This window comes from Leopardus geoffroyi, chromosome C1 (genome assembly GCF_018350155.1).
Source record: "Leopardus geoffroyi isolate Oge1 chromosome C1, O.geoffroyi_Oge1_pat1.0, whole genome shotgun sequence".
NCBI lineage: Eukaryota > Metazoa > Chordata > Mammalia > Carnivora > Felidae > Leopardus > Leopardus geoffroyi.
Genome location: NC_059328.1, coordinates 157,994,402 through 158,017,715, shown reverse-complemented (window position 1 = coordinate 158,017,715; position 23,314 = coordinate 157,994,402). Strand labels below are relative to the sequence as shown.

Here is a 23,314-nt window from a genome sequence, read left to right as displayed (position 1 = left end):
AGTAGCTTAGCCAAATTCTTGACAAAATAACACATATCTAACAAATAATACCGCCTTTTCAGTAATCATTATGATTACTGGGATTATGTAACTGGAATTATGAATCCCATTATGAAACTGGGATTTAAGGAAAGTTTGCAGGAAACTGGCAGGATGGTGTGTGCCCTGAAATAAATCTTGTCCAGGAAGATGTGACATATTACCAACGCAGGCTGGGTAGCGCTTACAGAAAATGGCATTCACACTTTACTCTTAATACTTATCTTTATTATGAAAGTGTTTCCAAAGTAAAATGATCCTCATAATAATGATTGCTTCCAGAGATCAGGAATGAATAATTATATTTTCATATAAAAATCAGCGAAACACAACAATACATAAAATAATTCTAATTGGCTAACAGTACATCATTCCATTTCTGACAGAGATGCCCAAGCATTGAATTGTCTTAAGAAAACAAGTAAGGTATTATCACCTACCCTATTTCTCACTGCAAATTAAAAACAATCAAATCCCAAAACTAACCCTCTCCCCCTGGCTTGACAAGAAATGGCTACGGAGGTAACTGATTCTGTGGGCAAACCGAGAGCTGATGAGAATCACAGGTTTAGAGGCTTTATGAAACTTTTGGAAATCACACTTGGAGGGTGTATTCCATCTTTAAATTAATGAATCTCTAAGTTAAAGTCCCAGAATTGCCACATAACTGTTCCTATTACAGAGCTAATTTATCTTTGGCAAGTAATCTTTAAAAGCCTCTAATTTTTTAAGGGCAGTTTTACAATGACAGTTTAAAAAATTACTGTAGGTCCAAAAGAAAAAAAAAATTACCTCTATAAAATCTAATTTTTCACTTAGCACGGAGACCATACCAACAGCTGCTGTCTTGATTTCCAGGCCATGTGACACATAGCAAAAGAGGAAACCAAGCTTTCATGGACCTGTGTTAAGGAAAACAGGCTCACGTGGGCACAACAGTTTTTAATAAAAATGGAATCAGGCAGAGAAAGAAGTGTGGTTATCAACTGACCCAAAGGCTACTGGAAAATGGATAGCCGATAAGTGACAATATTTTGGCTTCCTTTTATCAAGAGTTCCAGGAGTCTGAAAGGAATGTGGGTAGATGAGATGAGCAAGACAGATCTTGGGCTAACAGTTCCCTCCCATCAGTTCCTGGCCATCTTGAGAATGTTTAGTCTTGTGGAGACACCATAAGATATGCCATCTGGTTGCCGAGACTTTTATTTCTTTGATCTGATGGGTCTTAGCTTGTGGCCATTTGGTAAGGCATTCCTTTCAAAGGCTTCAGGTTGAACTTAAGTTGGAAATACCTGGAAAAGACTAAGGTTCTCCTTTGGGTGTCTGCAGATCTTACAAACTGTTACTTAGGATGTTTTATCTTCTCTAATAAAAGCAGCATCAGGTATGCTCCCTCTGAATAGGTATTAGAGAAGTTACAACAGCATAGAGTGGACAAATGGACAGGCCTAGGGCTTGTCTACTAAGCGCCCCCTAGAGGAGGGGGGGGCATACACACAAAGGCAAACCACAGGGTCCTTTGCTGGCCTGTTGCTATAAAGAACTACCAGGTGGCCATAGAGAACCAGTACTAACTACTACCTGCTGCATTCGGCATGACTTCAAGAACTGTTTATAATTACTGAGGGTATTCCTTTCGGGAACAGCATGCTAGGCAGCAAGTGCAATGAATGGAGCTAACTGCCTTTCCTCTTTCCATACAAGTTACTTAACACCTGAAAGTGCCCTGTCATCACTTTCTCATCAGGCTGACTTTGATGTCATTTGTTTTTTTCTTGCTTGAATGTTATAAACATTTCAGGGATACGGATACTTATCTACAAAGCAGGAATCAGCCAAAGACAAAGAAAAAAGAAGTATGCTAATTAGTATCTTAAGACTTCAAATATCACATGAAATGTAAACATTTAACCTTTTGTTTCTAAAGGATTTCTTGAAGCCTCTCTGGACACAACGACATCATCACAGACACAAATAAACAGAATCTTTTAACACCTCTGGAATTATTCTGTACACTTCAAATTAAGGAAAAATACTCAAATATTCAGGCAACTTTGGCATTAACATTTCTAAGAAAGGGGAAAAAGAACTATCACTGCAAAATCATGAAGAGAATGGGAACAATCATTGGTGTCCATAAAGTTCTCTCTGAAGAGCTTTTTTTGCAAACACTCAGGTGAACTGAACGGAAATCTCATTTTTTACTTCAGCCCAAATAGCAATGAGGTTGAAATAAATAGAGTGGGAGATCCAGACCCTTTCTGCCCAAGGTGAAAGCATTCAGTTTGCTCAAATCCAACCTCTACCAAATACTCAGAATGGAAAGTTGGCAACAGAACTGAACATTTTGAGGTTCACCTACCAGTTTGGCTAAACGTAGTTGGACTTTATCTCACGGAAGAGTTATTTCTGTGACCCAACTGCTTGCTTTCTTTGGGGATCCTACCTTTCTTCCTAGTTCATTTTTGTCAGATACCTGTTTCATTATTGGATGGTACCTCAGGACACCATCTGTCTAGCAGCCTGGCAGGGACTGGATGTTAATAAAACCCTGGGGTGAAGCAGCAACCATACGCATTTTTTTTTTTTTTACCAACATTCAGCTTAATAATCCATAACACTGACACTTACTCCTCTATTCTCAACATCTGTACCACTGAATTTGGAAATGCAAACTATATTTGGCTTATACTCTGACCTTAGGCCCTCTGTGATCCTAGCTCTGAGGCAAGAGGCCAAAGGGATCCTACCACTCTCAGCTGGGTGAGGAGTATGAACAGGAAGTTGAGAGGGAGGTGGGAAGTTTTTATTGTACACGATGGATAGTTTTTATGAAAAAAAATATGGGTAAGGATGAGTCTGTGATATTTTGGTTTTATCATGTTTTTGGAGAAATATACATGTACATACATGGATCACACATTTTCATATCATTTATTGACTCAAGGCCAAATTCTACTCAATTTTCTACTTTTTTCCCCACTAAGAGATCTAGAAAAGCTATAGCATTAGAGAATAAAATATTACTTTTTCTAGACTCCTTCCTACATACCCCTTGGTACCCTGGGAAGGTTTGAATATGACCAGGAGGAAGGAGATCTCAGCACAGGCTAAGTTAATTAATGGGAAACAACACTCTCAGTAACCTACAGTTGAATTTACAAAATACACTTCCAAAGCTATGGTCTGGCACAAGTAGAAGATAAGATATCTCACATATTTTTCTCTCTCAGTCTTATCATGCTACCATGGGGGAGGAGTAGACAGAAATGTATTATTTTTCATCTTAACAGGCCTACAAACACCAACTTTGATTAGTCAAAAAGAACTCTTTGCCCTAAAAGGCAAAATCAAATAAAAATCTATAGATATATAGGGGACTGTGTTAAGTTAATGTCACTGGTCACTGAGGCTCTGAGTATTCTCAGTCCTCCTTCTAAGTGACTTTTGGGAGAAACAAAAGTTTGCTTAGATTTGCCTTTGCTAAGGACTAACTCAATTTACTTCATTTCATGCAACTCTTCTAAACCATTAATTTACAAGCCAATCTTTTCAAATTATTCTTCTGTGGTGGGGTGTCAGATGATCCAAATTTGAACACATTGTGGTTCTCTGGTTTATTTCCCCCATTGAGAGGACTTGCTCCAGACACTAAAGCAAGGTACAACTCACTCTTCTTTTCCATATTTTAGTTGGTAAAAAAGGAAACTTTCACCTCAAAAATTTTCAGCTATATAACATGCTTGCTGTTCCATTTGATATATCTGCATTTTATCAATGCAGACGTTGAGATGTTGAGATGTTCCGATGTCAGATGTTCAGATGACTAACAAGTACTATTGATGTTTTATGATTGGTCTCAAACCATCCACAACTTACACTCCTAGACATATTCTTGTTTTGTTGAATAAAATAATAAAGCTTTACAAGAAGAATTAGTTGCATTGTTTTATCAACAGACATATGTCTAAGGCTCTTTAATTATTACTGTGGACCTTATCAGAAACATACTATTTCGTATATAGGTGGGGAAAGATTTAATATTACAGTGTGAGGTTTTAGTTTGGGAGTATTAACTATTAACTCACAGGTTGCGAACTGTGGGCACAAAGATTCATCTCAATTTTTTTCAAAAATTAGAATCGAATGTGTATGGCTGGAAGCAGGATGTGCACTCCCTAGTATTTCTGCTGTTGTCTTTACTATCCTTTGACTCACATTTATATTATTGCACTGTGGTTCTGGACTCTTGTTTTGTTCATGAAGTAAGTGTTTGTAATACCTTTTTATTCCCTCTTACTTAGAAGTGGAAGAAAACAGATAAAGTCTTTGGTTTATGTGTATGGTTTTCTTACTTATACATAAATAACACTGCCATGTAGGAGACTAGAGCAACTTACTTTTCAACAATCTTTCTCACTGCTGATACTGCTGTAGTCCAGTAGAATTTTTATTATTTTTTTCTGGAAATAGCTCTATTTGAATAAAAATTCTTGGAAACTGAACAAATCTTCAAGGAAGCTAACCAAAGGGCCTCAAGTGCAACACTGCTCAGTTTCTAATAACAGGAGAGTCACTGCAGGTCATGTTTAAGGAGAAAAGACAAAGAGTAAAATCTTCCTTCTCCCACTGGTTTTACGTTACTCAGAAAAATAGAAACATCAAAATCAAATACTAGATAGGGCACTTCCTCGAATGCTGGTTGCAATAAAGTGCTTTGCACCAGAGGTGACCTTTGCCAACTGTTCGCAGTCTCCTTTGCTGTCCCAAAATATGCTTAGCTTCTTTTTTTCATGACATGACAGAAGACTGTGGTAATTATAGGGGTAGTGCTGAAATCTGGTTGAAATCAGCTGTTCTCTTTCTGCTATTCTCAGATCAAGGGACAAATTCCCAATAGTAAGAATGACTTCATTGTTTGTAACTATGACCTTAAGCAAATGTCTTCCTTCAGAGCCAAAGCACTGACATCATAATAGAGAATTAAAAAAAAAGTCTCTGTAACCTACAAGGTTTATCTCCAATTAGCTATCATACTCACTAAAGAAATCTTGGCTGTGTGCACAAGACATTATGTTTATTTCAAACCATACTTTTAAATTTGAACTGCTAATTGACCACAAAGAGTGACAATTAAAAAGCCTAGCTCATCCTGATTAAACTTTACACTGGGAAAATGGTCACTGAGACTATATAGGCAGTTTCAAAACAGGCACTGTAATACAAAGAAAGCAAACCTATTTGGAGGGGTACGAGAATCTTGCACTGGGTTTTGTTTGCTCTAAGTGACAAATTAAGCTGATGCTCCTAGCGAACTGAGTCATAGCAATAGAAAGGGGTAGAAGCAGATGGAGCATCTCCCTCACTGTCATGACCCCAGAGAGTAAAAGGAGTGAGGAAACCCTCTTTTGTCCACAGATTTACAAACAAATTCGAAATATAAATAATATTCTAAGACAGTACAAATGCAAATACTGTTCCCTTGTGTCAATTACATACAGCATGCCTACATATAGAGAATGGTAATTCTTCTTCATTCACAGACAGGACATATGGCAGTGCACTATTCAAAATGCTTTGAGATAATCCTAATTTTTGTTTCTGGTGCTGAGATATAATGAAAGGAACTACATTTGCAACTTATTAAATGCTTCCAGGAACAAATAGTTCACTTTGTTCGGGACTTGGTAGTTTTGAGTAATTAATCATCCACGGAGCAAGACCCAGTCAGGAGATACCCATTGGTACCACTGGTCCCATTGGTGGTGGTTGCAGTGTGGGGGTTCTTTCCTGGAGGTTCTGAATCTTCCTCATCTGAGCTAGACTCAATATCACTTCGATCATCCTTGGACACCTGTGGAATACAAGAAGGTGAATGCAACCAGCTCCTAAGGAATCATTAAAGTATGGCATGCTCAGAAGTACATGTAATTGTACGTGAAGGGAAACATCCAAATGTTAAAAGTCAAAAAGGATAGGAATATTGCCTATTATATTCCATTATAGTAAGTTCTCCTTCACTGGAGATATATAATTTGGGTGACAAAGTCAATTATCAAGGAATGTAGGTAGATTTGGGCATCATAGGGGGCTGGGCTAGACATACTGACTTTAAGGTACCTTTGGACAATGAGAATGTACCAGACCATGAAACCCACTCTTACTGGCAAAGTACCACACTATGCTATTGGAATGGCATTATAGGAATTTGGTACAAATGGATCAATTTACTCTCTGATGATCACATTCTCCATGAAAATCCCATAAAGGATTAGCCACACTAATTGTGATATTCACTAGCTTAGATCATTTAAAAAGTCATTCTTATTTGGCTTTGTAATGCATTATTTTATGATTTAATTTGTTTTCCTATTCTATCTGCTAAAATTAAGTAGAAATTTTGTGTTATGTACTATGTAACAACTAATGGCAATAGGAGGCATTTTGGGAACCTGCTGGGTGAGGTCTAGTTTAAAATATTTCCCAAAGATTGGGGTGCCTGGGTGGCTCAGTCGGTTAAGTGTCCGACTTCGGCTCAGGTCATGATCTCACAACTTGTGGGTTTGAGCCCTGCGTCGGACTCTGTGCTGACAGCTCAGAGCCTGGAGCCTGTTTCAGATTCTGTGTCTCCCTCTCTATCTCTGCCCCTCCCCTGCTCACGCTCTGTCTCTGTCTCAAAAATAAATAAACATTTTTTTAAGTTTATTCATTTATTGGGGCGCCTGGGTGGCTCAGTCAGTTGAGCGTCTGCCTTCAGCTCAGTCATGATCTCGCAGTTTGTGGGTTCGAGCCCCACGTCGTGCTGACAGCTCAGAGCCTGAAGCCTGCCTCGGATTGTGTCTCCCTCTCTCTCTTCCCCTCCCCCACTCATACTCTGTCTCTCACAAATAAATAAACATTAAAAAAATTAATAAAATAAAATAAAGTAAAATACAATATTTTCCAAAGAAAATCTATTGATCATTATTCCAAGGTTCTTCAATCCTCCACCCAGTCTCATTATGTAATGAGGATCACAAACTTAGGCACCAGCATATAAATCTATGCATTACCATAAAGGACAAAATAAAGTCACAGTCTAACAACAACAAAAAAAAGTCATTTAGGGAGGGTTTAAGAAAATCCTCAACTGCTTTTAAAATTAACATGTTTGAACCTCTTACTCTGTCTAAATTATGGTAAACATTTTTACCCAACAGGCCTTAAGCCATCTGAGTAACTGAGCACTGTTCATTTATTTCCTAAGTGGGGTAGCAATAGGGACCTGGGGCCTGGCTTCATTGGGTTTCCCAAATCTAGTTGCCCGTGATTGTCTAAGAAGTGCATTGGCAGAGTTTCCTGGGAGGTATATCGGAATGAACTGGGGGCTTTTTCACATCACATCCTCTCTCTGCCACCACTGCCCCCAACTTGAGAAGCCACCATTGCTGCAGGACAACGTCATCTCTGTCAGGTGGGTGTGGACAGGACAGAGTGTGAACATGTATGCATGGCACCTGCTCCTTTCTAACCAGAAACAACTAAAATAAATACGGTAAAAATGGACTTCACTCCAATGCTCCTTGAGATGAGACTGAACTCAAAAGGACCACCATCAAGAAGATTTAGGTACAGAAAAACCAAAAGGACTGAATTATTTAGGATACTTTAACTTAAAAAAAAAACATGGGTCACAAAGATAGCATGATAGTGAAGCACCACTACATTTAGAAATCCATTAGTCATAAGCTGCTAAAGAGGAAAGAAAACTCCAGATTCAAAGTGATTAATTTACATTTGCATGCTTAGTAAGATTATTCTTAATTGCATTTGGAAAAAAAAGTCTATATTTATGTTACCTTCAAGGAAATTAATCATTTAACATGTCTCAAGATAACCCACAGAAAAATACTGTCCATTACCCATGGCCATGAAGAATTCTTACTGTTCTGGGTGAAGAGCAATGGCAGTTAAGATATTCTGAAGCCTGAGATCTGCCATAAAATTAATAGTCATCTCTATGTAAGCCTGAGGAATAATTTGGAGAGAAGACAAGACGTCTGGTGGAAACAGCAATGCAATAAGGAGACAAGTAATGGAATCTACTGTGCCCTTGCATCTCCAATTACTGCTATACTGATAATATTGTGCACGTTGATGTAACTTGTATCCAAATGACGAAAGGAGTGTGTTTTAACAGAAATACGTGCTCATTTTAAGGATGAACAGGTCACAGAGAAAAAAAATGAACTTTTTGCCTCTCAATAGTTATTTGGTCCAAATATGTTGGATATATAAAAGCTGATGCTGAGAACTGCCTTCATAGTACATAACTAGATGCCTTGAGCTCCACAGAAGAGGCCAGGACCAAGTGGTCAGGGCAGAGCAGGCAAACAGCTGATGCTCGGACCTCCTTTCTGGACCACGTTGATCCTCACCCCAACTTAGTTCTGTTTTTCCTACTTCACTTTGGTCTATTTCTCTTTTTTTTTTAGCAAACATGTTAAACACCAGTGAAAAAATTCCTCTCCTCCTGCTGGATTGTGCAAAATTTAGCAGGATACAAGTTCACGCAAAGGGCACTCACTGAGCTGTTCCTGGTATCCTTTGCACCTGGTGGGAGCCACATCTCAGTTAAAGCCTCTGGTCAGTGCCAACAGATTAGCCAGAACAATATGCATGGGAACAAAAGCATCTGCGTGCCCCTCCAACAGGCGAGAGTGGCACCCAGAACAAGGACAGAGAGAGAGGTCTGAGGAACTTACATGTAAAGGGTTCCACTTCCCAGCCTTCCAGGGTGGCAGAAGGAAGAGAACAAACAATGAAAGTAAGAAAATGTCACAGAGAACATTCTGGAAAAGCCACTGCTCTCAAGAAACTTTATTTGAATCAGCCTCATGAGTCTATATTTAAACAAAGAGATTTAGCTGAGTTTTATTGGAAAAATCACAAATGGGCATGCTGCATCAAGCAACCCTTTTCATAAAAGGAAAGAAATTCTTAAATTTCTGTTTGGTAGAAGTTTAATCAGAGAAGGACCATGGGAGACAGAGGCAGTGAAAGAACACGACAAATAACATTATCATCATTAAATCTAGAATTATACAGATCAGTGGGAATCATCATCAAAGCGATACCACAAGTTAAAAAAAATTAACTGGACAGAAGAAAATGAAAATTTGGTTTGTGTTTCTAGGAGGTTATGCTAAATCATGAAGAAAAAATACAAGTTTTGATGAATTTTGAAATAATAGTATTTCTGCTGATGAAGAAGAACCAAAAATATAATTTTCTGGGACATATTAGAAATAGCAAGTTTTATCTTACCTTGCCTTTTGAAATAGCTTTGCAAGCCATTTTTATGATCAAGTAAGACCAGAAGCAGTTCAAGCCTTGTACTAGCAACAGCAGTAGATTAAACACCCACCAGGAAGGGTAAGGTCCAACGATCTCCCAGCTTTCAAATAACGTGGTATTTAACACCCTAAGGAAAAAGAGAAAGTAATCACTGAACACAGCTTTCCACTTTGCTTTCAAAGGACCTTCAGTTAGTGCGCACCAACACAAAGCCAACAATATCCACTAACTAGTCCCACCCTGCAAGGATGGTCTGAAACATGACCAGGTACTTGGAAGAGTCCTTGCTGGAACTATTTCCCTGGTTTCTTAACACTCATTTTAATTCCAGCTGGACCAGTGAACTTCTTCTCCCCTTTCACTTCTGTTGTCATTTCCTCCATTAATTTCCATGACATTTTGGGTTGTCATTCTCTCTCTTACTACCTGTTAAAAGGCCTGTTTTGTCTCCAAAGTTGCCTTTGGTCTTTAAGTGTGAGGAATACTATTTGATAACATTACATTGCAGGAACAAAGGTTAATTCCAGAAACACTAGTTAGGAAGTTTAAACTGTATGCCTAGCACAGTGGTGGTTAGAATATACTTACAGCCAGGCAAAAAGTATTTGAAGTAATTTGTTCTCTCCATAATCTATCATCAAGACAAGGATGGAGCAGCCACCTGGGGTAGGTACATGAGGGCTGGTTTCAGTGCTTCACTCTTGTCCCTGCTGCGTCCTCTCCTATGACTTTAGAAGTTGATTCATACCTTCTGGACTCCTATTATTGCCATAAAGAAACATGGTGCCCACAGAACTTCACAATCACTCTGACTTCCTTGCTTTCCTCCTAAGCTTACTGCAGGGCTTTGTCTGGAGATCTAAGGGTGTTGACCAAACTCATCTAAGTGTATTTCCACCATCTGCCACTGAGTGCTTTCTGGGACCCGAGGAGAAGCTAGGTGGACAATACTTATTGGCTAAGGGGTAGGAATGGAAAACTCATAAGACATAGGCTACTCCCACAAGAACAGAAGACAGATATATAGAAAATTTTAATTTTAATATAAGAAAGAGTATGATGAGTGCTTTGAGGGAGGTTAGGAAAACTGCTTTGTTCATAAAAGGAAAGAAACTTAATTTGCACTTGGATAAGAAGAAAAAAAGGGGAATGGATAATAGACACAAACAGGTTTCCCATCCCTAATTTCAGCAACCCTCATTTATAGGCCAGAAGGAGATGCACAAAGTATGTTTCTGATCCTGTCACACTAGTGGTCTCTCGAGAACAATGTACAAAAATCAATAGTATGGAACTGAATTTTATAATTCATTATAAGTGTATTACTCTACAACATAGAATTCATTTTGGTGGAAAGGGAATAATATTAGAAAATCTGTTAATATAATGTATTACACATCCATGGGCCAAACTGGGACAAACCCAGTTATTTCAATAGCACTGAAAGACATTTGGTAATGTTCAATTCCCCACTGCTGATGTTTAAAAACTAGAGCTCAAAAGATTTCCTTAATATGATTTTAACCAGCTCAAGTCAGCTGTCATCATATTTAATTTTTTAACATTTTTATTTATTTTTGAGACAGAGAGAGACAGAGCATGAACGGGGGAGGGGCAGAGAGAGAGGGAGACACAGAATCGGAAGTAGGCTCCAGGCTCTGAGCCATCAGCCCAGAGCCCGACGTGGGGCTCGAACTCACAGACCGCGAGATCGTGACCTGAGCTGAAGTCGGACGCTTAACTGACTGAGCCACCCAGGCGCCCCGTGTCATCATATTTAATAACACCGGAGTTACTGCCTTTATAATCAGAGACAAACCACAACGAGCCAGCATCACCGTTATTATTTAACACAATTCTGAAAGTTCTGGCCATTGAGTATGGTGGTAGAATGTCTAAGACCTCATTTGAAGTACATAAACATCAAATCTCTATAACTATTTTAGAAATAGCAAGCAATAAAAATTTCTAATAATAGGAAACAGTTAAGAAATTAGTTTTCATTTTTATTCCAGAAATTATGAACTCACTCAAGTATTGAACATGTTTTAAGAATTTCTTATGATAGAGAAAAATATGTAGTATCACCTCGACTTCATAAAATAAATATTGTTGACCTTTGAACAGCACAGGTTAGGGGCACCAACCCCTCATGCAGTCAAAACTCTGTGTGAAACTTTTGACTTCCCCCAACTTAACTACTAATAGCCTATTGTAGACTGTAAACCTTCCTGATAACATAAACAGCCAACACATATTTTGTTTGTTATATGTATTATATACTGTATTCTTACAATAAAGTAAGCTAGAGAAAAGTATTAAGAAAATCACAAGGAAAAGAAAATTCATTTACAGTACTATATTTATTGAAAAAATCTATAAGTGGACCCATGTAGTTCAAACCTGTGTTAAGGGTCACACAGACACACAGAAAAGCCAGAAAACTGTAATTCCTTGAAAGGAATTAAAGTCATTATAGACTTTCTTTGGTGAATTAAGGAATTTTGTATTTTCTTCCTTACATTCTTCTTTTTTCCAAATCCATTAAAAATAATTAGAAAAAAATACACGTTATTTTTAAAAAGGAGCACATTAGGATAAGCCTACATTCCAGTCTTGTTCATTATCCCAAGAGGCAGCCATACCAGCTTGCCAGCCCGGGGACAACAGATTGAAGTAAGGCTCAGCCCCGTGGCAGTAAGGCAGGACCCACGCACCTTACACTTTTCTCTCTCCAGCACCTTGCAGAACACCTAGAAGTAACATGCTTTCTGGACATGTTGGTTGATTGTATGTGTGTTTAGTAATCAAATAAATAGGCATGCACAAGGCAGCTCTGGAAAAATAACAATTTTATTTCAGAACCAGCTCTGCTTTGTGACATATTATATGTTCTGACATTCAGAGGGAATCTAGTTTCATCTGAACAGAAAGAGGTCCTTTAGAAATAGCAACAATGATTGCATTATGCTATTCATTATAAATTAGCCTTTGCTGGATCATAGGTTGAGAGCCTTTTTCACCATTATGATTTGCTCGGCTTAATTTGAACAAGGTGTCATGCAGTCACTGGTGACATGGCATTCACATTAATTTCTGAAATGCTGCATCAGAATTCATAGGCTTTGCCATGACAATCAGTGGCACCTCTGAGATACTGCTCAAAAGTAATGGGATTTCTTTGAAAATTGACTTGGATGCCTGCAGAGACACTTGGGAAAATACACTCAGTGCACCCAGGGGATATATCTCTCAGTGAGAAGCTTGGTAAGAAAAACAATATATTAGGAATTTAAACTGGGGAGAGAGATATCATTACAGCACATGGACTCTGAAAAACAGCAAACCCAGGAAATGGGCATTGGTTTAGATACAGAATGTTTGATGAGGAAACTGTTCCTTTTTTTGGGCAAACTGTTGAAATGGTGATTACAGGACTTTATCCTTTCTTGGAGGTTAGGGTTAGGAGTATATACTTTAATGATACTATTGCAAATTTATGGTGATAAGCTCTGAACACGGGTTATCTCTAAGCACTCATAGAGAGAGGCTTCTGGGATGCTGGAAACGTTCCAGATCTTGATCCATATGGTGATTATGCGGATTATACATATGTAAGCTTCACAAATATAAAAACGTATCAAGCTATATACTGAACAGTTGGGCACTATACTGGGAATCATACCTCAGTAAAAGAAAATGGAGAAAGTACTTTGTGGACCAAATGCCATCAACCTCTGGCTTGCATAATTACTATCATACCAGTGTTCCCCTCCCCCCCCCCCCCCCCAATAATCTGGTTTCACCATATGGCTTCTAAGAAAATAGATTCTTTTTTCTTTCCCAAGCAATGGGCTACAGTGTCAAACCTACTGTTGCTGCTCTCTACTGCTGTAGAGAGTTTGGAGCCATTAAGGGACCAGAAAGGACCATTTTCCTTTTCATTAATGTTAGGCTCACTTAACCACTAGATGGCACATCACGCACATACAAAGCATGCTCAAATAGGTCTATTCTACCAGAACTGTCTGCCAAGGTGTGGCTCCCAGCACAACAATCACTGGATCTTCAGGTTACACTCTTCTTTCTAAGAATCTTGCTAAACAATGGGATGAGGAGGCTTCAGTCTGCCGTTATTTCTTCCTGCATGATTCTTGATTCCTTGCAGGGCAAAGCTGAGCTCCAGGCAATTTTTGGTGACATGCAGATGCACCATCTTCTACCCCAACAGACAGTTTAGCCTTGATGAGTTATTTTAATGGATGTTTAATGAATCATAAGAATTTAATTTGACCATGACTTAAAATTACTTGTGCTCACACTTACCTTTTAGAGTCTTCATCTAAAATAATTATCACAGAAAGATTATACAGACTATCCTAGGTCATGGATACGGACATTCATGCACAAGTGGAAAGTTTACAATCTTTTTTTTTTTTTTTAATTTTTTTTCAACGTTTTTATTTATTTTTGGGACAGAGAGAGACAGAGCATGAACGGGGGAGGGGCAGAGAGAGAGGGAGACACAGAATCGGAAACAGGCTCCAGGCTCTGAGCCATCAGCCCAGAGCCTGACGCGGGGCTCGAACTCACGGACCGCGAGATCGTGACCTGGCTGAAGTCGGATGCTTAACCGACTGCGCCACCCAGGCGCCCCTACAATCTTTTTTTAAAAGCAAAAACACAGTAGTAACATTTTAACGTGATATTTAAGGACTTATTCATATTCTAAGCATCAATGTGATTTCTGTTTCCCTTCAGGCCTCAGAATTCTGGAAGTCTCAGAATGTAACACAGCACAAGTGTAGACGATCTTCACTGTTGTCTCATTTGGAACAAGTATAACCAGTGCTTCATTCCTTCATTCTTATGACTGCCAACTCAAAGTTTAAGTTCATTATCTTTAATACATAAAGTTAGGTGAACAGTCTCACTTTTGGCTCTAATCTTGCTTTTAAAATGTTACAGTAGTTTAGAGGTAGGACCATATATAATGGTGACTGAGATTTAAAGATGAGAGGCCCAGGTTCTCTTGTTGTGTGAGTTACAAGTGGATGTTCATGATGAGCCCAAGCCCCTGACCACAGCAAGCAACCACAGACTATGCCTCACTCCTTCACTCCACCCCTACCAAAGAGCTCCACCTGAGCCTTGGGTTGGGGATTTCTGGAATGATCTATATAAAAACCACAACAATAATTGGACCCATGTCAAATATCCAAAGAGAGCCAAGATTGCTTCTTTGGGAGAATCAGGGTCAAGGTCTCACTTTGAGTAGAGCTGCATAATACAAATGAGGGTAGATTAAAAAGTAAAATTTGCTTTACAGTCAAAATCAAGGTGTTCTTTACTTCAGAGCTTTTGAATGGTCTTGGCTTTGCTTTCCTAGGCAGATTTCAGTATATTTCATGATGTGTGGATCTCTGGCATATATTTTCATTTGAAACTACACAAAACATAAACGCAAAGTAGATTTGACCTAAAGACAGTCAATAATCTACTGGCATGTTTTGCTCATGTTAAAGTAGATGCTGACACAAAAGCACTTAAAACTTACTCTGAACAGAAACACTGGGTACTTAATACCTGAAAAAGAAGAGTCTGATAATTAATTCACTGTGATATGCAATGTTCTTTGTCCTGGTTCTCCTAAGGTAATAAAAGCTTGAGGCCTAAACAACTGGTCAAGTGTTGCATAGGCAAGGCTGCAAAAGGCTTAAAACCACGCGCGTAATTTTCTTTTAACATATAATCCCCCTAGCACCTCAGATTTTTCCAAAATGCTATTGTTGGTCAGCAAGTTGTTTTGGAGGAAAGCTCTGGGTAGCTTCTAGCATGGGTACCAAATTATTTTGAATAATAGATTCATGAAGTTTGTAGCAGACAGAGAAGTAATCTAACAGGAAGCTAAACTTAAACATGGATGGACCATCTCTGATTTAGCAGTGAACATACCTGTTCTGCCATTTTCCCATCTGAATAGGACTGTGGGATCAATTCATTTATTTTTATTTTTTGGTCCTAGCTTGACCAGACTTAGGAACTGGTCACTTATACTCTTGTAAGTGGTGACTTCCTGGCTGGGGCAGATGTTTTTCTCAAAATTAGTCACTGCCCTCTTGGTGCTCCATTGCTGTCTGTCCGCCTGAATTCCCAACCCCTCCACTCATCCACTTGTCTATGTTACTGATCTGCCAACCCAAGTCCCTCTAGCCAAGGCCATGTCCTTGATACATTCTGATTCCAACATGCTTGTTTTCAACCCTCTGCCTAGCTCTGTGTTGCCCACATGCCCCTTAAGACAGACTTTTGACTGGTTCTCTATAGCTAATTTTTATTGAGTAATTGCTGTGTTGAGCACTGTGCCAAACATGTTACACACATTGTTTCAGTTAGTCCTCTCTACATCCCTGTGAGATCCCTGTATAGTAGTAATACTTATACTAGCCAGTATTTATTAACTATATGCTAGGAACTGGGCTCTGGCTTTACATAACTCATTTAATCCTATTTTTTTTTTTTAAGTATCTGTTTTACAGATGAAGAAACTAAAACACAAGGAATGTAAATAAATTTTCCAAGGTCAGATCTAGTAGGTGGGGTCAGCTGGGATTTGAACCCACCTGTGTCTACTGGTCTGGGTCTTTAGGTCCCACTATTCCTACAGTCTTTATTCAGCTCCTCCAGACCTTTCCTTAGTCCTTCACCCTTGGCCCCAGCACAAGGCCAACGACTGCCATGTTACAACAGAGAAAGTACACAAACACACCTGTGCTTTAACATTTGTGCTTCCTATGGCCTGTCATTCCCGGCCCTTTTTCCCTGGGATGTTTATCCCTTGGGTTCATTATCTGCTTCCAGGCCCCTCTTGCTTAAATGACCCATTTGGGCTTATTTAACTGGTTTTCCTACTGTGGCCCACCCCATTCAAACCCTAAATCCTGACACAGAATGATCTCCATTATTGGACATCATATAATGCCTTTCACCAATACCTTGTCATGTATATGAAATATTTCAGACATAAAAGCAAAGATCTTGTTCTAAAAATGGGAGAAAGTGGGAGAGAGAGCCTTGTGCCTCCTGGGCAGGTGAACATCTAAGAAAGTCTGACATTCCAGGCAATCATTCTCCACTTTCCTAAAAGAGTGTAAAACCATCACCCCATCATCATAGACTTAGGGTGGAAGACCAGGTTTTGAAACCTCCCCTTTCCTGCTCTTTCCCTGAAGGGCTGCTTTATGCTCATGTCCATGGTAGGGACTATGCCTAGCAAGGCCAGTGACAGGTAGTGCTCTTGGGCCAAGGTGGAGCAGGAAAATCTCACAGCTTGCCATGGGTTTCTTTGCCCTTTTCTACCTTTTCCCTTCCCTTGGGGATGTGAGCCATATTTTGTGTAGCAGTGAGAGAAAACAAAGGCCAAACACATACCAAAGTGGAACTCTGGTTGTGAGATTCTTTCTCCTATCGTCAAAGTTTCTGAGTCTAATCAATTAACTCAGAGTAGAAAAGACTGCCTATTCCTAGAGTCTACCAAACTCATTCCTGAGGGGACCCATTGGGCTCTGGTAAGAAATGCAGAGGGAAGGTCTAGTGGCCTTGTAGGACTATGTCATTTACAGTCTGGCTATTTACAACAGGAACATAGGCTGGTATAGTTATTTGCTTCTTGGGAGTGAATATCTTCCATTTGGCTCCCCATTCCAGGCAGTGGCTGGCAGCTGAGGCTGTATGTATTTTCTCATTAGCTATTTAAATAGCACCTTCTGTGTGGGAATGGCTTTTAAGTCAGAAGAGTCTGCAGTGTGGTGGGTCCATGGTTATTTCCTTGATTACAGCTCATGGTGAAGTGGTCTGTACATACCCTAGAAAATGAAATGGGGTGTGCAGCACCCATATTCATACCTATGTGCTGGGATTTCTGTGGGGAAATACAAAATGAGCATCTCTAGAGATGAATGGTAAGCAAGCATTAGTAAAATACATCACTGAGTCAACTGAACTATTTAAGAGAGCCTGAGTAATAGTAATACTTCCATTTGAAAGAAGTTCGAAGAATTTTCATGTTTATTAGGCTGAGTCTCAATGATAACCTATGAAGTTGGCAGGTCAGATAAGATACCAACTTTTTGGTCAGGAGACCAGGATCTTAAAGTCTTATTTAATTATCCAAGGTCACAATATTATAGTTTTTGTTGTTTTTAATTTAAACATATTATCACTTGGTCTCCTCTTTTTAAAAATTACATCAAAACAGAGGATGTGTACTCTCCATAAAACTTTTAGCAAAGAAGAGTTAATAGGGAGGTTCAGAAGACATCATGTTTGGGCTGGCAGGCTAGCAAGACAGGAAGAATACGGTCCATCTGCCTCCTAAAAATCCCTTGAGAAGGTTCCAGTACAGTCTTGGCTCAGGGAGAATTTCCATATTTAATTATTCAGGGATCCACCTCCACCCAGTGTAGAAGCCTGAAGAGAGTTGGCATTACCTTAGAAACTCTCTATTAGAACTTCTTGATCCTACCTTCATTTGCCTAGAAGCCTACTGATGAGATCTTTCTGCCCTATCAAGAGGTTTTCCTAGAGTAATGAGTCAGATAACAGGTTAACCCGAAATTACTAAAAAAAAAAAAAAAAAAAGAAAATCCCCAAGCTGAACAAATATTAATTATGTATTTTCAAAGAAAAAATCTATATCCTCACTAGCATATGTATGCCCTCTGATCCTCAAGAAAAACAGGCCCACTCACCTAGCTAGCATGCACCAACTGACTGGTAGGTCTAAAAGGTAAGCTAAAGAATATTTTCTGCTAAAAAAATGACCCTCTCTCCTCCTCCTTCCTGATTGACTTCCTTATTCTCATATCCCATGTCTTATTAGCTTTGAGACTCTGACTATAATCAGTTCTTTCTGGACCACATATTTTCATAGGGTCTCCCCAGTGTTTGATGCCTGGCTTCCCAACTCTCTGGAAAACTCTGGCTTGCATGATGTTCCCTGCTCTAGGTGTCCCTGTCCTGACTCCCCCCCCACCCCACCCCATCACCACACTAAGCCACACCCTTGCCCGTGGGTAGAGATGGAGGGTAGAAGCAGGGCTTGTGGGAGAGAGGAAAGAAGGGTCTAGTTTCTGACTGTACCTACCTAGGTTGTATTAAACCTTACTCCTAGTTATTAGCTCTGTGTGTGGGAGTAGGATTTGGTGTGTGGCATTTCTACACGTGTAAGAAGTCACACTCTACTGGATTCTACTGACCTTATCTCTGGGAAGTGTTACCAGCATTTTTATTGTCTCTGTTTTTATTTAAATGTTTCTAGAATTCAATATTTAATTTTATCTTCGAGAAATATTCCCCCAAATTTTGGAAGTGCTGCTGCAAAGAAAAAATGTATCACAGGTCTGCAGTCTTGAGGGACACTGCACCGTACTCTCTATTAACTTCTGGTTGGCAAAGAGATACAGTAAATGTGTCTTAAAGAATTGCCTCCCTAGAGTAAATCAGAGCTGATAGAACCAAGCTGTAAGATGCTGAAAATCAAGAAAAACAAGCAAATACCTGCCACTCCCTCCCCGCCCCCCATTAAAGGGGAAAAAGAAAGAAAAAGGGGAAACAACTCTAGGAGAGTGAATGCAGAGATTTAGACAAGAAAAATATGCTTTTGCAGGCTTCAAAAGTTTGGAAGAAAAATAACAAATATGAAACTATATGCATTGAACAATAACAGGGCAAATGATTAACAAAAACACTTCTAATCACAGCATTCTGGCTAAAAATGAATAGAAATCATGTTAACTGGAATCATTTCCAAAGCATGGACATACTTGGGAGTGTGGGTGGCAAGTGAGCTTATGAGCTTACTCAGAATCTAAGAACAGGTGGCAACGAGTGTTATGTGTGAACCAGAAGTCAAAACACCTGGATTCCACGCTCAGTCTTGCATTCACTGTTGCTATGATGTTGGGAGTCTTTTTTTTTTTTTTTTTTTTTTTTCTGAACGGAAGTTTCCTCATCTAAAAACAAAGGTTTTTAGGCACTAACTACTAACTTACTAAAGGTTCTTTAGGCACTAACATAAATAGCCATACAAATTCTTATGTTTTTAGATTTACCTAAAATTTGACCTTTTCTGGTTATTTTCTCTGTGCATAAGAGACCCACATCATTGATGCAATCTTTTCAAGTGAATGACACTCATTTCTCTGAATCTAAAACTGGACAACTAAGGCGAAGAACACAGGAAAGGTTTTGTTTCATTCTACTTCCAGACACATGGGAAAAAGTAAGAAAGCAGAGGGGTACCTGGGTGGCTGAGTTAGTTAAGCGTCTGACTCTTGATTTCAGCTCAGGTTATGATCTCACACTTCATCAGATCGAGCCCTGCGTCAGGGCTCTGTGCTGACAATGTGGAGCCTACCTGGAATTCTCTCTCTCCATCTCTCTCTGCCCCTCCCCTGCTCATGGTCACTCTCTCTCTTCCAAATAAATAAATAAACATTAAAAAAAAAGAAAGTAGAAAGCAAGGCAAAATGTTTAAAATCCCATCTTTAAGAAGGGGCCAATGAAGGCTGTAAGGCCTTGAGAAACTGTCATATTTATGACTGCAAACCTCTGCATAACTCTGGCTCGACTGTACTCTGAAATAGTGGGGGCAGCCCTAGCTTTCGGCAGCAGGGCATTTTCATCAGAATACAATGGCTACAGGATTCCTTAGTAAGCACTCAGCTAAGCTTGGTTGCAGCTGCCAGCTATGTGCCCAGTTCCCTGCTGGTGCACTCCATCAGTTGCTTCTATGTGTAACCAGGCAGTCAGGGACACACGTGGCTGGCGTGACTTGTCGCTGGAAGTATACCCACAGCCCCTGGCTCATATTCCTGTCCAAGCCAGCAAAGCTAGAAGTCACCAACAACCAGTTTAATGATGTTGCTCTCTTTTATTTTCAATCTGTGTGAAAGACCTGAGGCACCGACTATATAACTTGATGCTGCTAGACACATACCACTGTCAAAAACAATATTCTTATAATTTTCCCCTTATGATCAGTATATACCGCTACATGTTGAATAAAAAAAATGACATCTCCAAAATTAACAAGACATCCTGGGTCCTCCGTCACCAACCCATGCAGCTATATCCCTGACAAGAATTTTAGGATGGGTAAGACTCTATACTCAAAGACCTTACAAATAAAAGGAGAACAGATAAATGCATGGATTGTTAAGGTAGAGTATCTTAATATAATAGGTGTTCCAGGCAAAGGGAATATTTTGAGTAAAGGTTTAGGTAGCCTGGAAAAGCAAAGAGTATACACAAGGAATCATGAATAGTTAAACTGGGTACCTGTTATGCAGTCATGAGAGAAAGAATCTTGGTTGGCATGACTTTGTGGAAGGTCTTTCTTGCTAGGAAGAGAAATCTATATTTAAAATGGAAAATAAGGGAAAGTCCTGGATGATTTGGGGATGGGTAGGTGGGTGGGGCTGGAGTAGGCCTTGATTTAGAAAGAATCTCATAAAAACTGTGTTGGGAATGCTTTCCAACAGGAGAGAGAAGGTATGTGGGGACACTAGGTGCTACACTAGGGGCTACCACAGAGATCTTGGCAAGGGGACACAGGTCTCAGAAACAAGAGCAAGAGAGAGAATAGCATCTGAGAGAAACATGGCTGCTCTTCAGAAATAGTGCCCAGTGATTGTGGCTCATGGAAACAAATATTCCAGAATGGTGCAGAGCAGAGGGAGAGAAAAAGAATAGGAAGAATGAGATTTTTCATGTGAGAACAAAGCCCTGATTTATTTATTGAAATAGCACTGGCTCACATAATGAGAGTTTACACCCGGGTACAGTACCCGGGTGGTGCCAGACCACATCCTAAGCCACATCCTCAGTCCTTTTCCCTTAGGAAGGCACTCAATTCATTTGTAACAACAGGTTGTTAGTATCCTGGAAAATAATAAGTTGCCTGTCCATATTTAAGCCCCCAGGTTCTTTTCACCTGATACTTACTGCTGTAACTTCACCTGGTGTGTTGGCCATTAGTATCACTTTTGAGGTAGTAGGGTTTTTGATCAGGGTCATTGCCATCATCGGTATTTAGCCAAGTGACACACACCTATCTTTTGAATAATATGGAGGCAAGCAAGGGATGTTTGGTTAATTATTTGATAACCAAGAAAGTTAAATGGAATTCATTTTATTTTTACTAAGTTTTTACTGTTTGTCCAACACGGCCCCCACTGTGGGGGATCCATATTAGTGTGCCTCACAGAACTCCTTATCTAGCTGGGGAGCGGGGGTTGGAATATAAATTGGCATACTGTATTTTGTGGGTAGTGTTACAATATGTATCAAAAGGGGCCCATCTACTGGGCCTGTGATTCCATTTCAAACATTTGTCCTAAGGAAGTAATCAGGGATTTGTGAAAAGATTTAGCCATAAGGATGTGCACTCAAATACTATTTATAATAGCACACTACTTGAAACATCCTAAATTATGTCCCAAAATAGGGCACTCATAAATAAACAATGACCTTTTCATAAAATGAAATAACTCTGCAGCCAATAAGATTATGTAACAGAAGAACATTTAATGAAATAGAAAAATGCTTATAATACAATGTTAAAGGAGAAAAGCAAAGCTGTAACCACTATGTGCTGAATGATCTCATTTTGGTAAAAAAAAAAAAAAAAAAAAAAAGAAAGATGTAATTTCAAGTCCATGAAATGTTAGAAACAAATACATCAGATTTCCCAACAGCCCCCTCCACTAAGTCTCAGAGCACAGTCCAGCAGCCTTGCTTGGCCAGATGCCATTCTCCTCAAAGCGCCAGCTTCCCACTCTGGATGAGGAGACAGGAACGGGCAGCACTTGTCTGTGGTGGCACTAGCTGCTGCTCCCTGACCCCTCAGGCCGGCACCCTTTATGTGAGTGGGAGAAGGTGCTCTCAGGGAGTACTGAGGAGGAGTGAGGCCAGGGAAAAGCAGGGTGCCCCAGCCGTGGCAGACCCCTGCCTATCTGGGACGGGGCTGTCCACAGTGCTCACCCTAAACACAGATACTCTGATTACATCTGAACAGAGGAAGCAGCTCTGTGGGCTCATTCAGGGTCAGGGGTGGGGAAACTCTGAGAGGGTTGAGGGGCCAACTTAAACACACATCATTAGTACATCTGATCACTTCTGTCCTGGCCATGTGGGTTTGTTGGCACGTTTGGGGCTGTGGCCTGCGTTCCTGAAATTTCAAGCTTGATAACTGGCTTGGGAACTGTGAAACATGCCTGGCCTCTGCACTCACCTTCTGTTACTTTCTTATTTCATGGTTTTGTGAAAAAAAAATGTATTTTGCAAGATGTAAGAGAGAGCTTCTGGAAACCAGGGGTACAATCCCCATGCGATCTTATCTTGAGGGGGAGGGGGAAATGGAAAAGGGAATGGAGAAAGGGAGAGAAGGGGGACCGTAGGGGGAGAATGGGCCACTGGGGAAGGGAGCCAGAGAGGAGGAGACTGGAAACCTGCTCCCCGGAGGCATCACATGTGTCTGTATCTTGAATGAAAGCCAGGCCTTGCACAAACTCAGCCTGACATTTAATACTACCCACTTCTGGGATTAAATGTTACACTAATAAAAAGAGAGCCACAAGATAAATAGCCGGGCCTTTGAACTTGGGAGAGGGAAGTGCCCTTGCAGAGCCTGGGGCCTGAAACTTGAAAGCTCCTTCTACCAGTAATTGCCAGGATGGGGATTTGCCTGCCGTGACCTATTTGCTGGCAAACTCAGAGCAGGTGCAAATTCAAACAATTCTTGGAGGAAGAAAGAAATACAAACTCTGCCTGGGAGAGAGGGAAGGCACAATGCAGCAAACCCAGAGCCCTCCTGGCCTGACTCCAGGGGCTGCTCTCAGGGAAGGCCTGCAGGCTCAGGAGCTGGAGAGAATTCTGT

General features: G+C 40.0%; 1 protein-coding gene across 2 annotated transcripts in view; it reads right to left on the bottom strand.

Annotated features, from left to right (window-relative positions):
- Positions 1-245: 245 nt before the first annotated feature.
- Positions 246-23,314, bottom strand: part of CERS6 (ceramide synthase 6) — a 318,171-nt gene continuing 295,102 nt past the window's right edge. The window contains exons 9-11 of one of the 2 annotated variants that reach the window (XM_045480090.1): positions 9,346-9,502; positions 8,784-8,807; positions 246-5,893 (exon numbers count right to left, since the gene is read on the bottom strand). In XM_045480090.1, coding sequence (XP_045336046.1) covers positions 5,741-5,893; positions 8,784-8,807; positions 9,346-9,502 — 334 coding nt within the window. In that variant the 3' untranslated portion in view covers positions 246-5,740. The remainder of the gene's footprint in view (positions 5,894-8,783; positions 8,808-9,345; positions 9,503-23,314) is intronic. The other variant, XM_045480091.1, reaches the window with a different exon arrangement.